At 53.2% G+C, this 14,767-nt stretch overlaps 2 protein-coding genes across 5 annotated transcripts; one reads left to right on the forward strand and one right to left on the reverse strand.

Moving 5' to 3' along the window:
- Positions 1–116: 116 nt before the first annotated feature.
- Positions 117–8,470, reverse strand: RNPS1 (RNA binding protein with serine rich domain 1). Of its 2 annotated transcripts, none has more exons than XM_068699447.1 (7): positions 8,365–8,470; positions 5,617–5,772; positions 5,119–5,310; positions 3,772–3,874; positions 2,987–3,140; positions 2,385–2,526; positions 117–1,120 (listed from the first exon to the last, which is right to left on the reverse strand). In XM_068699447.1, coding segments are annotated over exons 1-7 (855 nt in total). In that variant the 5' UTR covers positions 8,367–8,470; the 3' UTR covers positions 117–1,014. The 2 variants fall into 2 exon arrangements, with proteins under 2 accessions (XP_068555548.1, XP_068555549.1); XM_068699448.1 differs by lacking the exon at positions 8,365–8,470 and adding an exon at positions 6,130–6,215.
- Positions 8,471–8,807: 337 nt separating this feature from the next.
- On the forward strand, positions 8,808–14,326 carry LOC137864787 (uncharacterized). Of its 3 annotated transcripts, none has more exons than XM_068699275.1 (5): positions 8,808–9,009; positions 9,344–9,461; positions 11,239–12,625; positions 12,735–12,910; positions 13,521–14,326. In XM_068699275.1, exons 3-5 carry the CDS (start codon positions 12,241–12,243, stop codon positions 13,896–13,898), a joined length of 939 nt encoding a protein of 312 aa, XP_068555376.1. In that variant the 5' UTR covers positions 8,808–9,009; positions 9,344–9,461; positions 11,239–12,240; the 3' UTR covers positions 13,899–14,326. The 3 variants fall into 3 exon arrangements, with proteins under 3 accessions (XP_068555376.1, XP_068555377.1, XP_068555378.1); XM_068699276.1 differs by having other exon boundaries at positions 9,344–9,452; XM_068699277.1 differs by lacking the exon at positions 9,344–9,461.
- Positions 14,327–14,767: the final 441 nt, after the last annotated feature.

Below are 14,767 nucleotides of genomic sequence, written 5' to 3' on the forward strand. Positions count from 1 at the left end.
GCGGCGCCGCGCCGCGTGACGTCACACGCACAACCCGCGCCGGTCTTAAAGGCGCAGCGCCCCCCTCCCCGCAACCCAACCCCCCCCAACCCAAAGGGAGCGAGGCGGAGGCGGGCGGAGCTCGGAGCCCTGCGGCTTTATTGGGCGCGTCCCGCCCCGCTACAAACGCTACAAACCGTACAAAACAACGACAGAAACAGGAACGGAACAAACCAGCAACGTCATAGGAGCGACTGTACAAGAGGCGGCGAGTCCCGCGCCTCTCCAGGCAGCAGCGCAGCCCCCAGGCTGCCCCCGGAGCCCTGGATGGGAAACTCTCACCCCAAACCTCCAGGCAAGGCGGCAGGGATCCCTCAGGGCAGCAGCTCCAAACCTGCGCTAAGGGCTTCCAGCTTCTTTCCTGCAGCACCCACCTCACCAGGCTGCACCGTGTCCGCAGCGTTCCCCTGGCAGTGGCTTCGCAGGGGAGCTCGGCGTGCAGGAACTCGGCGCCTCAGCACCCGAGCAAAGCAACAGCTCGGTACTGAAGCCTCGGGCAGATTCGGTTCTCTGCACTTTTCAGCTGCTCTGAAAATCCTAGTGATGAACGCCTCCCTGTCCTAACTCTATAGGGTTTCCAAAATAGCTCAAGATTTACATGCTCGTCTGTACAGCGTGCTAAGCGTTTGGAAATCATCAAGCAGCAGCCTGCTAAACTGGAGAAAGAGAAGCTACAACATCTTCCCACCCATTTAGCTGGGAGATGCTGTTTTTGTAGCCTTTAAAAAAATCAAAGCCTTTTGTTTGAAATAATTTCAATCAATGCCAAGAAACTAGAAGCCCCACAGCAGAGGCTATCTAATGGCCAGGAACTGTAAATTTCTCCTCTTAGATCGCTTTCACTGCCAGGATTCTCTCTTTCTTTCTCTCTCCCCCTCTACCCCCTCCTCACCCAGACCCATTATAAAAAAAGGTACAATATTTAGTTACATGGGATTTAAGTTAAAAAATAAAAAGCTGTCCAGTCTTTTTGCTTTATCGTGAAGAGTTTGAGCTGGAGCGGCTGCGGTGGCGCCTTCGTCCAGGAGATCTGGATCTTGATCGCCGGCGGACAGGGGATCTGCGCCTAGGAGATCGGGACCTGGCAGAGAAGGATGAAGAAAGCTTTAATTAGGAGACATGGACAACAGGTCCCAGTCGTTTGTCAGCTCACCTACCACCTTTTCAAATCAATGCTCCCAAAATAAATAAATAAATGCCACTCTGAAAGAGCTCCGATGAAGTACAGCCAGGGAGCAAAAAGGCAATTCAAAGAGGATTATTATAGCAGGGATGTTCTAGCTACTGTCCCTCTGCTTCTAAAGTTGAAAGAGACTTAATATCCAAAGAAAAAACAAGATTCTTATTTACTCTCAAGCAAAACAAACTCAAGTTCATTCTACATCAGATTCTCCTCCCTGTGAAAGGTCAGCTTCAGCTCCCGAAGTACAGTGAGGTTCAGGGAAAGGGTTTATCCAAGTCGCACAGAACCACAGGGCCATTTCTTAGGGGAATTCTCACTCTAAGAAACAGTTGAGCTTCAAAAACTTCAGTACAATTATCTATGCAGCCACTAGTGCGACACCAAGGTTCCTGCCAGAGAACATTAACAGAGCCTGACATGATGGTAAGGCAGACTAGGGAAGCAAACAAACCATCCAACCCCTCATTTCCATGACCTAAGTAAAAAGCGTCTTTCATGGAGGACTAACGAGCAGTGAATCTTGTGCCACGTTCTCTTTTAAACCTGTATCTATCCACTCAGCAATCGGCTGGTTCCAATCAGGAATTGCTTTTAGTGGTTACAAGAGTTTCAGCAGGCTTCCGAGACGGAGGAGCTCACCTAGATCCTGAGAAAGGGCTGCCTCAATGCACTCAGGTAAATCTTTCTGAGCCTGCAGCATACAACAGGTGTGTACGTGCCCGGTCCCACCCTGGGGTCAGAGTACTCCAGCTGCCTGATGTGGGAAGGCTGCTTTGTGGCCATGTTCTCACGCACAGGAATGAGGGAGAGAGGTGCAAGGACTTCCAAAAAGCAAGCAGCTGGAGCAGGCTGCCAAAAGCATTCTCCCAGCCACAACTGTGCGTCACTTCGCCTCAAAGCACTGCGTGGAAGGGACTCCAGGGAGCAGGCTGGAAAGCATCTGATTCATCTGATGTTTCCAGCAGACTGCGTTCAGACGGCAGCAGGTCACTGCCAGCACTTCACAAGTACAGCCTGGGTTCAACTGATGCCCAAAAGGTGCGAGTTACCATCGCTTGGAAGGGCAAGTCAAGTCCAACGGGATGGAACTGTCCTCACGCTGAGTATTTCAGCGATACGCTCTTGTTACACTGAGGAGGAAATACAAATTGTCACCTCTCACCTTCTCCTCATGCGAGGCGGTGACCTGCGCCACATGGGTGGTGGTGGCAGCATCCTCCTGGGTGGGCTGAAGCGTCTGGGAGGTGGTCTAGGTCGTGGCGCCAGCACAGCCGTGGCGGTGATCTCCTGCCCATCGATCTGGCCTTTGCATGAAATCACAGAAATACAGTGATGCAAGCGCTTTCCAGCACCAACATCTACAGACCACATTGCTGCAACTCCCAGCTTTGTCTACAGCTTTAATTCCACCACCCACTCCAGACTGACATTGATGAAGTCCACCTACACACTGGACTTCTAAATCAAATATCCCATCAGATGTTAATAGGGAAGGATTTTAGCAGAAATTTAAAGATTTTTATTGGGTTTTATTTTGGAAAAAAAAAAAAAAAAAACAGTTTTTAGTGTTTCTGTAGTTTTTATGGATCTGTCCTGAAATCACACAAAAGCCAAACTCATTCAAGCTGAAAACAGAATGGGAGTATTTCAGATCAGCTACCCAAAAGCTACGCCACCTCTCGCTCATTTTCAGACCAAGCCCACCTGTTACAAAGACTTTTTTTTTTAAAAGCACCCAGCCTCCCTTCAACATTTGACACCTACCTCCATCCATGTGTTTCAGGGCTTTCTCAGCATCATCTGGGTTCTCAAACTCAACGTAAGCGTAACCTTTAGAAAGGTGTGGATTTAGCCTATCAACTGGCATGTCAATCATTTTAATCTTTCCGTAAGTGGAAAATATTTCCATGATGTGATCCTGCAGAGAAAGAGCAGAACTTCAGGTCCACTATTATGGTATGTGTCCCATATGCCTCTTACCACTCATATACCACTGCCCAGGTCTGGCTGGCACAGAGCAGTAAATTCAAGATATCCACAGCACTAAATTAGCTAAAAACCCTCTTGGGGACCTTATGAAAATGGGCTCGTGCCCTTAGTCTGAAACTCTTAGCTACAATTCTCAGTACTTTTTAAAAACACCATTTTTTCAGCTCCCTGAACTCTGAAGACCTTTAAACTACATTGCAAGACCATCTCTCTTCAGACACTCTTCAAGAACCTGCAGATGTTCTTAATGCCTCCCAGGTCATTTTTGCTACTGTCCTGACTTTGACAGTTTTCTTCATAGTAAGGCAAACTACCAGGTCTGGGATTCCAACAAAGCAGACAAACCTTTTAGCACTCAGAAGCCTGTACTATATATGACTCAGTGAGATTCTTATGAAGTTTTCCTCACTCATCAATTTGGACACAAAGCAAGAATTCCCAGAAGAGTTATTTTGGCAGCAGTCCAGCAACAACAACAAAATCGAAGGCTTTAAGAAAGCCACCAACAAATGCCCACAAAAGATATGTAAGCTTGGCATTCCAGGCGAGCATGCCATTACCTTGGTCACATTCCTAGTGAGCCTTCCAACGTGTACTTTTGTAGGTCTGGGTGATGGGCTGCGCCTCTTCCGCTCCTTTTCATCTCTCTTGGGTGGCTTGGACCTGATTTCACAACAGAAAACGTTTATAGTTTAGGGAAAAAGCAAGACAAAAACCAGAAGCCAATCCCTATCACGTGATTTTTAAAAGTACCATTTTTCTTGCTAGGGCAGAGTTTTTCCAAAGACATTACAGGTTAGGAAGCGTTGAGCTGGTGGTAGTGTTCTACTCAGAAACATCTCAAGACTTACATTTGCCTTGTCTGCTTTTACTTTAAAACCTTCTGAAATCTGAGACTCCCCTCTTCTCTAAGTTCTAGCCCTACCACAGCTAGGGAAATAAATTTGAAATTTATCAAACATTTTTTCAAAAGTTCTTGGCAGTAGTTACAGAATTTTGTAGTTGTTAAAACAAAAAACATCACTTAACACAACAATTAAAAAGGAAGAAAGCAAGCAAAAATGAATGGATCTAGTGATCTGTGCTTCTCTATCTTCTGTTCACTACGTAGGGCTGGAAATATCACATCCGAACTATTTAAATAGCTGCATGCTGCATTTTGCTTGCAGGTTTTTAAAATTACTATCCAGTTAAAAAATAAAATAAAATAAAAAACCTCCAGTATGCAGAACATTTGTATTTAGGCTTCTTCCAAATCTTACTGTCATGAATTTAGGGACACACTAAAAAAGCAAACTGGATTATAACACCTCAGTAGATTTTATCAGTCTTCCACACCTTATTTACAGAATTATCCAAAAGAAGAATAACTGCATGGGTATTAAGATAGTTTGATTGCCACCCTTACAAAAATGCTTCCTTTGGTCCCCACCCATTTTATTTTTACACATAAGAGAACATACACACACACACACCAGCCTACCCACCATTATTAGCCCTGGCTTTTCTGTTGCTCTTGGCTATAATTTACAGGGAACATATAAAGACCTCTATTGTCATCTGGTGCCCTTATACTCCCATTCTAATGGGGAAACATTGATTAACACTGCCTCTAGAAAATATAGTATGTAGCAATTACCCTTAAAAATGAGATTTTTAATCTCTGCAGGGCATACATTTTGATTATAAGTAAAAGGAGCAAACCCATTCTAACAAAATCCAGACCTCTAACTTATAAAAAAAAGAAAAAAAAGGAAAACTGTCCTCAGGAAAAAAACAAAACAACAAAAAAAAACAACAACAACAAAAAAAAAAAAAAAAAAAAAAACTATTCTGATAAAACCCTTGTATTCTACATGCAACGCAGCCTGCTATCTGGTAATTCCTAGAAGTCAAACAGAACTGACTTGGAACGGGAACGTCTCCTGTTGTCGTGTCTCCGTCGAGATGGGCTGGGGGATCCAGAAGAGCTGCTGGAACTGGAACTGCGCGAGGTGCTGGAGCTCCCAGAGCGACTTGAGGCAGAAGAGGAGCTTGAGCCACTGCTAGAACCAGTGCTGGAACTGGACCCTGAGCTGGAAGTTGAGCTGGAACGGGACCTGACAGGGGAAAAAAAAACATGAGCGGTGTACCCAGAAAAAGAATAGCTGAAAAATTTATCATAATTACAAAGAAAACAACTGCAAGCTGAAACACTGAAAATCGACTCTCCATAGCTCACTAGTTCAGCCAAATGAAATTCGTATCTCACAGAACCCAAACCCTTCAAGTCAGACACAATTTTACTGTGACTAACACAAGGCAACATTTGAATGAGTCCACAACATGCGGAATGAAATGAACCAGAAGTATGGCTGATGGTTCCTGAAAACGTTGTTTTTGTTACTATCTGTAGTGGCAGCTACCTGGTACTGCTGCTCCCGCTGGAAGCACTACGTCTTTTGCGTGTCTTGTCCCGACCACGATCCTTTTCACCCGATTCCTTCGTGGCTCCTTTGTCCTTTGATCGGTCCTTCGATTTCTCTTCAGACCTATCCTTGCGTTTGGTTGGTGAGGGAGCCCTTAAAGAACAAATTGCAGAAGGGATTGTTTGATACAGAAAGCCACAGAAGAACGGAAAACCGCACCCAGACAAGGAACTGAAAGGCAACACGAAACGTTGAACTTCAAACGTAACTCTAGCTCTGCAGTTATAGTGATCTTAAGTGTTAGGTAAGTCTGGGCTTTTTAGAAAAGAAAATATTTTACATGACAGAGCAGCAGCTTTGAAGGTGACAACTACAGCATCCATAAATTGTCACATACAGATTCACATAGAAAGAGGAGCATTTCCAATTCCTCACCCTCCCTGGGAGGGCCCTAGTACCCTACAACATCCCCGGTTTCATTAAGCCTAAAAATTGGGATGGAATGATTACCTAGTGTTGGATTTTTTATTACTTTCGTTGAGTGCTAGCAAACTCTTCTTTTTCACTCCTGATAACTCCATTTCCCCTTCAGAGGCATCCAAAGCAGCACCCAATGGGCCTCACTTATCTCAAATCTCACTTCTAACTCCTTGGTTCTGAGAACCGATCCTTAATTGAGTGCAATAAACTCCAAAGAGCAGCCCAGTGACGAGATAAAAGTGTTTAGAATGAAGAAATTAGCAGATAGGCATGAAAGAACAAAGCTGCTTTGCAGCAGTGGCAGCAGACTGGAGGACAACCAACTTCTGCAGGGTCCCTGAGCTGCACACACCGCTGTGCCACCGCTCACAGCCCACCCCGCACATGCTCGCACTGGCACCTCAAGTACAAAGGGTCCTCACTCTCCAACCCTCCCCAGAAAAGGCAGGTGGAGGACACCCAGCTCCTCTGCAGGACGTACATGCAGCTCGTGCCCCCTGACAGCATCGCCTCCAGAGGAGCAAGCTTTGGTTTCCTCCACAGCCAATTTGTGGCCCAGAGCATATGTTGGTCAAGAAAAGCTGCTGAGAATTTCAGCAACAAAAAACCCACACTCAATTACGGCTGCTTTCAACCCTAACAAGCTCCTCCCAAAGCCCTTTCAGCCTTAGAAAGACCAGATTAAGATTGCTTAACATCCGAATTAAAAGCTTCCTCTACATAAATTTTATTAACTGCTAGAAAACGTGGCAGATTTGAGTTGGTGTGACGCCAGTTACCCACCCACAAATGAAACATTTGGGAAATGAAGAATGGGCACGAGCCCCCCTGAACTGCCAGCGTTATGAGCAGTGACACAACAGCCACTGTGCTGGTGGTGTTGGAAACACTTCCTCCTCCATGTGCAAAGGCCAAGTTAGCTGACAAGAGGAAAACTCTCCAGCTTATTGCATGGAACGGTCTCATTGCTTCTGTAATTCTGGTGTCCCAACTTTGATAATCTGATAGACTGCTTTGTTCTCTAAATTCCAATTCAATTTATGATTGGGAAGAGATCACTTCTGAACAGCTGAACTTGGCTCTCCTGATTTTTCGTTTCAGGGTTTTCCTTAACACAGCCACCACAACAAGTAACACAAGTGAGCATTCGCACACCTCGCTCCCCAGCTTCCAGAAGTCAAGGAACACCTTGTTCCTGTGCACCTTTCTGCACAGAGAACTGAAAGCAGCAGCACAAATGTGACACCAGCCGGCCTTCCCTGCCACCTGCAGCAGCAAGAAGGCAGCCCAGGGACTGCTCCAAGGGTGCTAAAGGTGGTCGAGAAAAGCAAACCTGTGCCTGCCACTAAGCTGTAGGACGTTTTTAACCAGTTCCATGCTTTCCTTGCTCAGAAATAGAAGACCACTGGGACAGACCAACTGACCCACTGGAAAGAACAGAACAGAACAGGCAAGCTCCTGGACACACAAAATAGGATATTTTCCTTCCTCACCTCCCTCCTAAACAACCAGTCGGGTTTATATCACTTCCTCCCACACACCAACTACTCCTGCAACCGTGGTTGTGCTGCCAGCAGCTCAGCTGTGCGGAGCTATCAGCCCCTGAACTGTTAGCTCAGCTCTGGCCCTACCAGAGGCACGGCAGGGAGGGAGCACAGCTGAAGGCCAACACAGCCAGCGCTGACACCCAGCTGCTGCGGGAGCACCCGGAGCTCCTGCTGGTCAACAGCTGCGGCTCCGGCACCGCTCCTCCAGCCCTGCCCTCACCAGAGCTGCCAAGCGGTGCTTATACAGCCAGCAATCTCCCTGCGGTGCAGCACGTAAGGAACCCCTGGACTAATCCCTGTTTTTCCCCCACCCCACCGCCAGGCGCCTTGCCCAGGGCCGTTCCGCTGGAAGCCTCACCGGGACGCAGAGCCTGGGGGCGCTTCAACGCCACCCCGGTGCGGCGAGGCCCAGCCGCGGCCTTCCCGCGAGGCCGCGCACAAAGCGCCCAGCCCGCAACGGGCCGGAGCCCGGCAGCCCCGCCACAGGCCCAGGCCCAGGCCCAGGCCCCTCCCCGGCCCGGCCTCCCGCCTCCCGCCCGCCCCCCGCGCTAGGCCGCGGCGCCTCAGCGCCCCCCCCCCGCCCGCCATCCGCCCGCCATCCGCCGCCATCCCCTCCGCCGCGCCCCCCTCCGCCTCCCCGGGCGGCTGCGAGCCCGCTGGGAGCGGCGGCCGGGCCGGATGGCCGCGGATGGGCCCCCCCCGGGCCGGCCCCACTCACATCCTCGGCAGCCGCCGCCGCTCCGGGCCGCGTCGCGCGGGATGGGCGCAGCGCGGGCGGGAACGGGGCCGAGGGGCGCGGGGCGATGGCGTCACGGGGAGGGGGGGGGGGAAAGGGGGGGGAAGGAGGAGAGGGGAGGGGCCGAGAGGCTTAAAGGGGCAGAGCGGGGGGGGGTGAGGGGGAAAAGGAAAAATAAAAATTAAATTGAAAAAACTCGTGGAGATGAGGGTGGTTAGAGGGGAAAGGAAGAGGGAAAAATAAAAAAAAAATTTAAAAAAAACTAAAAAATTAAAAATTAAAAAAATAAAATTAAAAAAAAATAAAATAAAATATTTTTGTTGTTTTTATTTTATTTTATTTTTTTAAACGGGCTGTGCGGGAGCGCAGAGCAGCAGTCGCGCTCCGCCGCCCACCGTGCACTCAGCCCCGTGCCAGGACGCTGCCTGCCCGGGGGGACCGGGGGGGGACCAGGAGGGGACCGGGGGGGACCGGGAGGGGCTGCCCGGCCCGGCCCGGCCCCCCCCGGCCCGGCCCCGGCTCCCCGAAAGGGTTACGGGCGGGCTCCTCCCTCGCAGCCCGGGCGGGGGCCCCGCGAGTCCCCCCCCGGCTCCGGGAGGCCGCGGCTGCCGCCCCTCAGCCCCCGAGGTGCGGGCGCGGGGCCGGGGGGCCGGGGTCTGCCCTGGGCGTGGGGTGGGCGGAGGGGCCGGGGGGGGGTTGTTTTTTCCAGCACTCTGCCATCTGCTTGAGCCCCTGCTGGCTCTGAGCCTGCCCTGATTCTTCCCAGCGTGAATCGTGGCAGCCGCTGGGCTTGCGTCTCCCCAGGGCTGAAACCTCGGGGTCCAAAAGTGACCCCTCTGCTGGGGGTGCCCCCGGGCTGGGCCAGGAGGAGACGAGGAGAAGCCTGCACCTTGCCCCCGGGGCCACGGTCAGGTGGTGGGAGCTGTGGTTCACCCGCACTCACACCCTTCTTCCTCCCCAGGTCTTGCATTCGCTCAGCCATGACGTGGTGCCTTCGTTCCCCTTCTCCCGTGGGGTTTTTGCGTTTGGCACCTAATGCGTTCGGGGCGGAGAGCAGGAGAGCTGAAGGAGTAAGCACGGTGAGGAGGGGGGCTCTGGTCCTCTGGTTGCTGTGAGTGTTGCTGTGTGGGGTTACGGAGGAGCATTCCCAGCAGATTTCCTGCTTAAAGGAACTTTCTGGTTATGGCTAATACCAGCTTCAGGCACTGCGAGTGTTCAGCAGCAGCTGAGGAAAGGGTGGCCAGGGTGAAATTTGGCCAGATGCCTAAACTGGCAGGCTGAAGCCAGGTCCCTTCAGCAGGCCTGGCTGTCCAACAGCAAACGCAGCTTTGGGCAAAGATGTCCTGGGAGTGGTGAAGTCCTCGGGTGGGTGGGGGCAAGTGCGGGTCCCAGCTGGGGGCTGCGGTGCTGCCTGTGCTGTGCATGGAAACTGCCTCTGCGGAGATGCTCATTTGGGAAATAACCAAGGGTCGGCCCTGGTGAGATTGCTCCAGGGAGTTCCTGTAGGGGATGAGACATTTCTGTTTTCCTGATAGCCACTGAAATGAAAAGATGGAAAAGGCATCTGGAACTGGGGTAGGAGCGTTGGTGTGGGAGCACAGCTCGGGTGATTGCGCTGCCATGAAGCACTGCTGCTCTGCCTGCCTCTGTCCCTCCCAGGCCTCTGCTTGAACTGGCTTCTCCTGTGCAACTTAGGGACCTTCAGAGGACCCTGGGCTGGCCCTGAGAATTAAAGCAAGGTCCATTGCCAGTGCAAAACCACAGCTCTGGTAAACTCCTTGAAGTCTTCCTGGGTCTTTCCCTTGCATTTTTCCTCCCCCCTGCTCCTCCTTCCCACCCGTTACTGGATAGTAACAAACATTTGGCATGCCAGGGGAGTGTAAAGGTCTCTGTGCTGTGCTGTGTAAGCTGCCTGCCTGACCCAGGATCCAGCTCCTGCAGCAAATCCCCTCTGCAGAGTGGGGATCAGACGATGGGCTCATCTGTGGAAATGGGAAGAACATTTAGTGCAGGAAATCTCCATTTTCAGAGGGGACCTAAGCAAATGAAGGCTTAGCTAAAGGTGGAGCCATGCCCGAGCTGTCGGAGAGACCGAGCCACATGTGGAGCTCTTATCTGTGAGGTCCCTCTCACATCCCTAGTGGGGTGTGGGGTGGCCTTTAGATACAAATAGTTTGGGATCAAAGTGCAGTCTGTGTCTCCTGGTTAATGCCTCTCTCTTTTGCCATGGAGGAAGTAAAATGCAAAGGGGCACAACTGCTGCATCGAAACAAGCAGCTCCTTTTCTTTCTCCCTGTGCCTTTCTGTGGGTGATCTGCAAGAGTCTCTGCCATTTGGGCTGGCAAAACACGGTGTCTTTCTTTGAGACCAATGTGTACTGAGGGAAGCAAGGTTTGGAAAAGATTTCTGGCTCTCATCTGCTTGACAGTGACTGCTTGATGTGGTCCCTGTCAGACACTGCTGATCTGGAGAGCATTGTGCTGTCCTGTGGGAATTCTTGGGAGCTGTTTGTTTTGGGGAAGTGAACCCCCAAAGTGTGTCTGTGAGGCAGCGGATGCAGCACTGATTTTTCCACTGTCACAGTGGAAAACCCGTCCACTGTGACAGTAGGCACACACGCAGCTGTGATGTGCTTCTGGACTTACAGGTTTACCCCACGTAGGTGTGATTTTAGGGGCTGTACCTGCAGTGCAGTCCCAGATACACCCACCCACGTACATACAGCACGTGGCCATGTCCCCCCCTGCTGTTCCCTCACCCAGCTGTGCACATCAGGGAGGGGATGTGCACTCATACATGCGTACCTGGACCTTCTTTACAATGGTGCATGAACGTTTGCTTTCACTTCTTTCAAAGGTACAGGACAGCGGCACCTACAGACCTGATTTCTGAGGCACTGCCGGTTTCCACGCCACAAGCGTCAGCGCCCTGGATCCTGCTCGCCACAACTTCCCCAGCCACCAAGCAGGAGCGAGGCTCCAGTGGGGACCTGCCAGCCTTGTACCGTGACCTGCTGCTGGCCAGCACTTGCACCCAGCTCCCCACAGAGCTGAGCTGCTTCTGGGGATGCCAGCTGGGAACTGGGACACGTCCACAGCACAGCTGTGCAGCCACGAGCTGCTGAGGCCCAGGCACAGTGGACTTGCCACCGCTAGGAGGTTGCAGCACTGCACAAGTGAGTGGCAGGGGAGCAGTCTCTGCGTGGCACCCAGGGAGCCCACCCAGGGAGCTGCGGCTTCACCTGCCGTGAGGGGGTCCAGTTGTCCCAGCCAGCTGCTTGTCCCAGCGCCGCGTGGTCCTCTGAGGGGTCTGTAACAACAGAGACTGGTAGTGGGCCCAGAAATGGCTTTCTGAGTGGATTTGGAGTTCCCCTTCTCTTTGTTCCTCTGCCTTGTCCTCCAGCAACGCGGCTCGTCTCTGCCAGAAGGGACGCGTGCCTTCCTGAACCTGCTCTGGTCCTGCTCTCTACCCTGCCCCTCGCTGATGCATTGATGATATTGGGTGAAGCTGAGCCCCGCATCATCCTCTGTGCCCCTGTGGGACTGCAGTGTCAGGTTGGACACTCTGCTCTGAGGGGTCCCACGTGAGCAAGGGACAGGCTGCTGGGCCAGCCCTGGTCACCCCCAGGCAGAAGGGCCATCTCCTTCCTGCTCTTTGGCTGGGACCTGCATCGCTGCTTGTGGCTGGGGCTGGCGCAGCGTGGCCCCAGGGCCACCAGCCTGGCAGCAGAGTGCTAGCAGAGCCCGAGCAGTGGATGCAGTGCCCCCGTGTCCCCCCCCCATCAACTCCACTTCGTGCCGTGGGGCTGAGAGGTGCCACTGGCTGGCCAGGACGGCGGGGATGTAGGCACCGGCAGCGATGGGCCGCTTGGATGACCACGCCAAGAGAAGGATCGTGGAGCTGCGCAGGGCTGGGCTGAGTTTCCGCAAAATCAAGAAGGTGCTGGAGCTGGACAATATCCGAGTGACGCCACAGGCCGTGTATCTCTTCCTCAAGAGGAAGAGTTTGGAGCTGGGGCCAGCAGCAGGTGGCTGGGGTGGAGAGCAGCCCTGGTTCCCCCTGCAGGGGCACGAGGCTGAGCTGCCCCAGTCTCCAGGCCCTCGGCCCCCCACATTGCCCAGCGGGGCTCCTACTGGCGGCCAGGATGGCAAGGAGGGCACCCAGATCGTCAGCGTGGCCTCGTCCTGCCAGGGCAGCAGGCAGCCAGGGGGGGCCCTGCCTGTGGGACTGCCTCCTGGGAAGGGTAAGGCTGGGCCCCATCCAGGCCTGCCCTGGCGCAGGCTCCCTGTTCTCCCCCAGAAGGTTTGGGGACAGAGTCTCCTTTCGAGGCATTTTTCTTCTGTCCCTCGCAGGTGACAGCGGTTCCACAGGTGCCCTCCCAGCTCCAGGGAGCTGCCAAACACCAGGGACCCCACCTGCCCCCACACAGCTGCTGCCTGGCCAAGGGCAGCTCGTCATGCCCCCTGCCAAGAACCCAGCCCTGGTGGCAAAGAAGATCGTGGACAGGGCTCTCCTCCTGCAGAACAAGGTAGGGTGCTGGGTGGCACATCAGGGTGGGAGGGCCCATCTGCTTCAGGCCCAGATCTTGCATGGGCAGGGTCTGTCCTGCCCCTCACGGTGCACATGTGGCTCCCACGGGCAGAGCAGCTTTCCTGGGGGCTGTGGCAAGCTGCAGGGATCTCAAGACACTGGCACCAGGAATCCTGGGTACAAAGCACAGCCCTGAGTCAGGCTGAGCCTTTGCATCTTTCCATCTCCCTGTTGTGTCCCTCCCTGCTGCATCTTCTACTTGCAGCCCTCACCTTTCCATATCTGCTCTGGTGCAGCAAATGCGACTGGTCTACAAGCTGGGAGGGGACACCCCAGGTACACTACTTCCATCCCTGCAGAGCAAACCTGCCTGGCATGAGCATGGGCAGCCCAGTTGGCAGCAGGTAGCACAATGCATGTGTCCACTGAGCAGAGGCACAGAGATGGGGCAGGGAGGAAGAGCAGGTCAGAGAACACTGCAGTCCAAAGGTTGTTCCCTTCTGCCTTGCACATGAAGCACAGAATAAATCCTTCTCCTGCTTATCCCCATTGAAGGAGCAGTTAATGATCTTTCACCTCCACTCCTCTCCTGCCTCCTGCTATTCTAGGTCAAAGATGCCAGCACACAGACCACCCCACTGAACCCCACAAGCCCTGGAAATCAACACCTTGCTTGGGGCGAAGCAGTGCTTCCCCCTGCTCCTGGTTCCCCCACCACTGCCGAGAAGCTGGACGCTGTGCACGCAGAGATCCAGAAGCTGAGCCAGGCTCTGCACACGGTGCTGGAGAGGCAGTGCCGCCTGGAGCGCCAGCAGGAGCACCAGCAGCGACTCCAGCAGGAGATGCTGCTGATGCTGCAGCAGCTGAGCTCCACCGTGAGCCACGGCGCCGTGCCAGCCAACCAGCCCTGCGTCCCCTTCAGCAGCGTGGCTGAGCCCTCGCCCACCGTGCCAAACTTCAGCCAGTTCAAGATGGAGCTCATCTGACCCCAAGGTGCTCTATCGGGGCTGCCCCGTCCGCAGGGCAGGCCAGCACTGCCAGAGGATGAGGTCCTGAAGCCTTCAGAGGCTGTGGCAGCTGCCTGAGGGCTGCGTGGGGTGTCCGGCAGAGGTCTTTGCTGCTTCCCTACTGCTCTGCCTCAGCCTTGTTGACTGAAAGGGGTTGCTGGGCACAAGAAGGAAGGGGAAGCTTGCTTCTCCCGTGCTGCCCATCCTGGCAGGTCCTGGAGCTGACCAGTCCATCCACGGACTGTAGCAGCTCGTGTGAGCTGCAAGGAGAAGATGCAGCTGGGAGGGACACAGCAGGGTCGTGTTCTCGAGGCGAGGCTTCCTCTCAGGAGGGTCAGTGTTGTGACAATCATAGGAACACCCCCTGCAGGGTCTTGTTCAGTAAAAGGCTATGGTTGAGAAACATAGTGGAGAAAGCGTGGGATCTTATTCTTCATTTTATCTCCCCCTCACCCTGTTAGCAGCTGGGCTGGACCTGGCTTGGGCACAGCCAGCAGAGCACCATGAGGCGGGCCCACCTCTCCACACACCAGGGACATCGCCAGGGGCCTGGCATCAGCTACCACACTGGTAGGGATAAATCACACTTGTGTAGGAAGCTGACTCTTTAAACTGAGCAGCTTCTACCCAGGCCAGGCCCTCACCCCCCAGAATCTCAGCGTGTCTGGAGTCTGTCACTGCCCCCAGCTTCTGCCCACTGCTCTTGTGGGTGTGGGTTCTGTATGCTCTGTGTCCTGGGGGGGGCCTGTGTACTCCTCTCTCCTCTGACCCTTTTTTCTGTGAGTAAGGATAAACTCTTGGCTTTGGTCCCCCAGCAGCAAGGGCTCTCCTACAGCAGGCTGCTGGCA

This window comes from Anas acuta, chromosome 15 (assembly GCF_963932015.1).
Source record: "Anas acuta chromosome 15, bAnaAcu1.1, whole genome shotgun sequence".
NCBI lineage: Eukaryota > Metazoa > Chordata > Aves > Anseriformes > Anatidae > Anas > Anas acuta.

Coding starts and splice junctions, on each gene's coding strand:
- RNPS1 (XM_068699448.1), bottom strand. CDS start 6,200: ATGGAGTTATCAGGAGTGAAAAAGAAGAGTTTGCTAGCACTCAACGAA. Junction 5,311..5,616: donor AGCGGGAGCAGCAGTACCAG/GTAGCTGCCACT, acceptor TTCCCCTGTCAG/GTCCCGTTCCAGCTCAACTT. Junction 1,121..2,384: donor CCGCCTCGCATGAGGAGAAG/GTGAGAGGTGAC, acceptor CTTCTCTGCCAG/GTCCCGATCTCCTAGGCGCA.
- LOC137864787 (XM_068699275.1), top strand. CDS start 12,241: ATGGGCCGCTTGGATGACCACGCCAAGAGAAGGATCGTGGAGCTGCGC. Junction 12,626..12,734: donor GGGACTGCCTCCTGGGAAGG/GTAAGGCTGGGC, acceptor TGTCCCTCGCAG/GTGACAGCGGTTCCACAGGT. Junction 12,911..13,520: donor CTCTCCTCCTGCAGAACAAG/GTAGGGTGCTGG, acceptor CTGCTATTCTAG/GTCAAAGATGCCAGCACACA.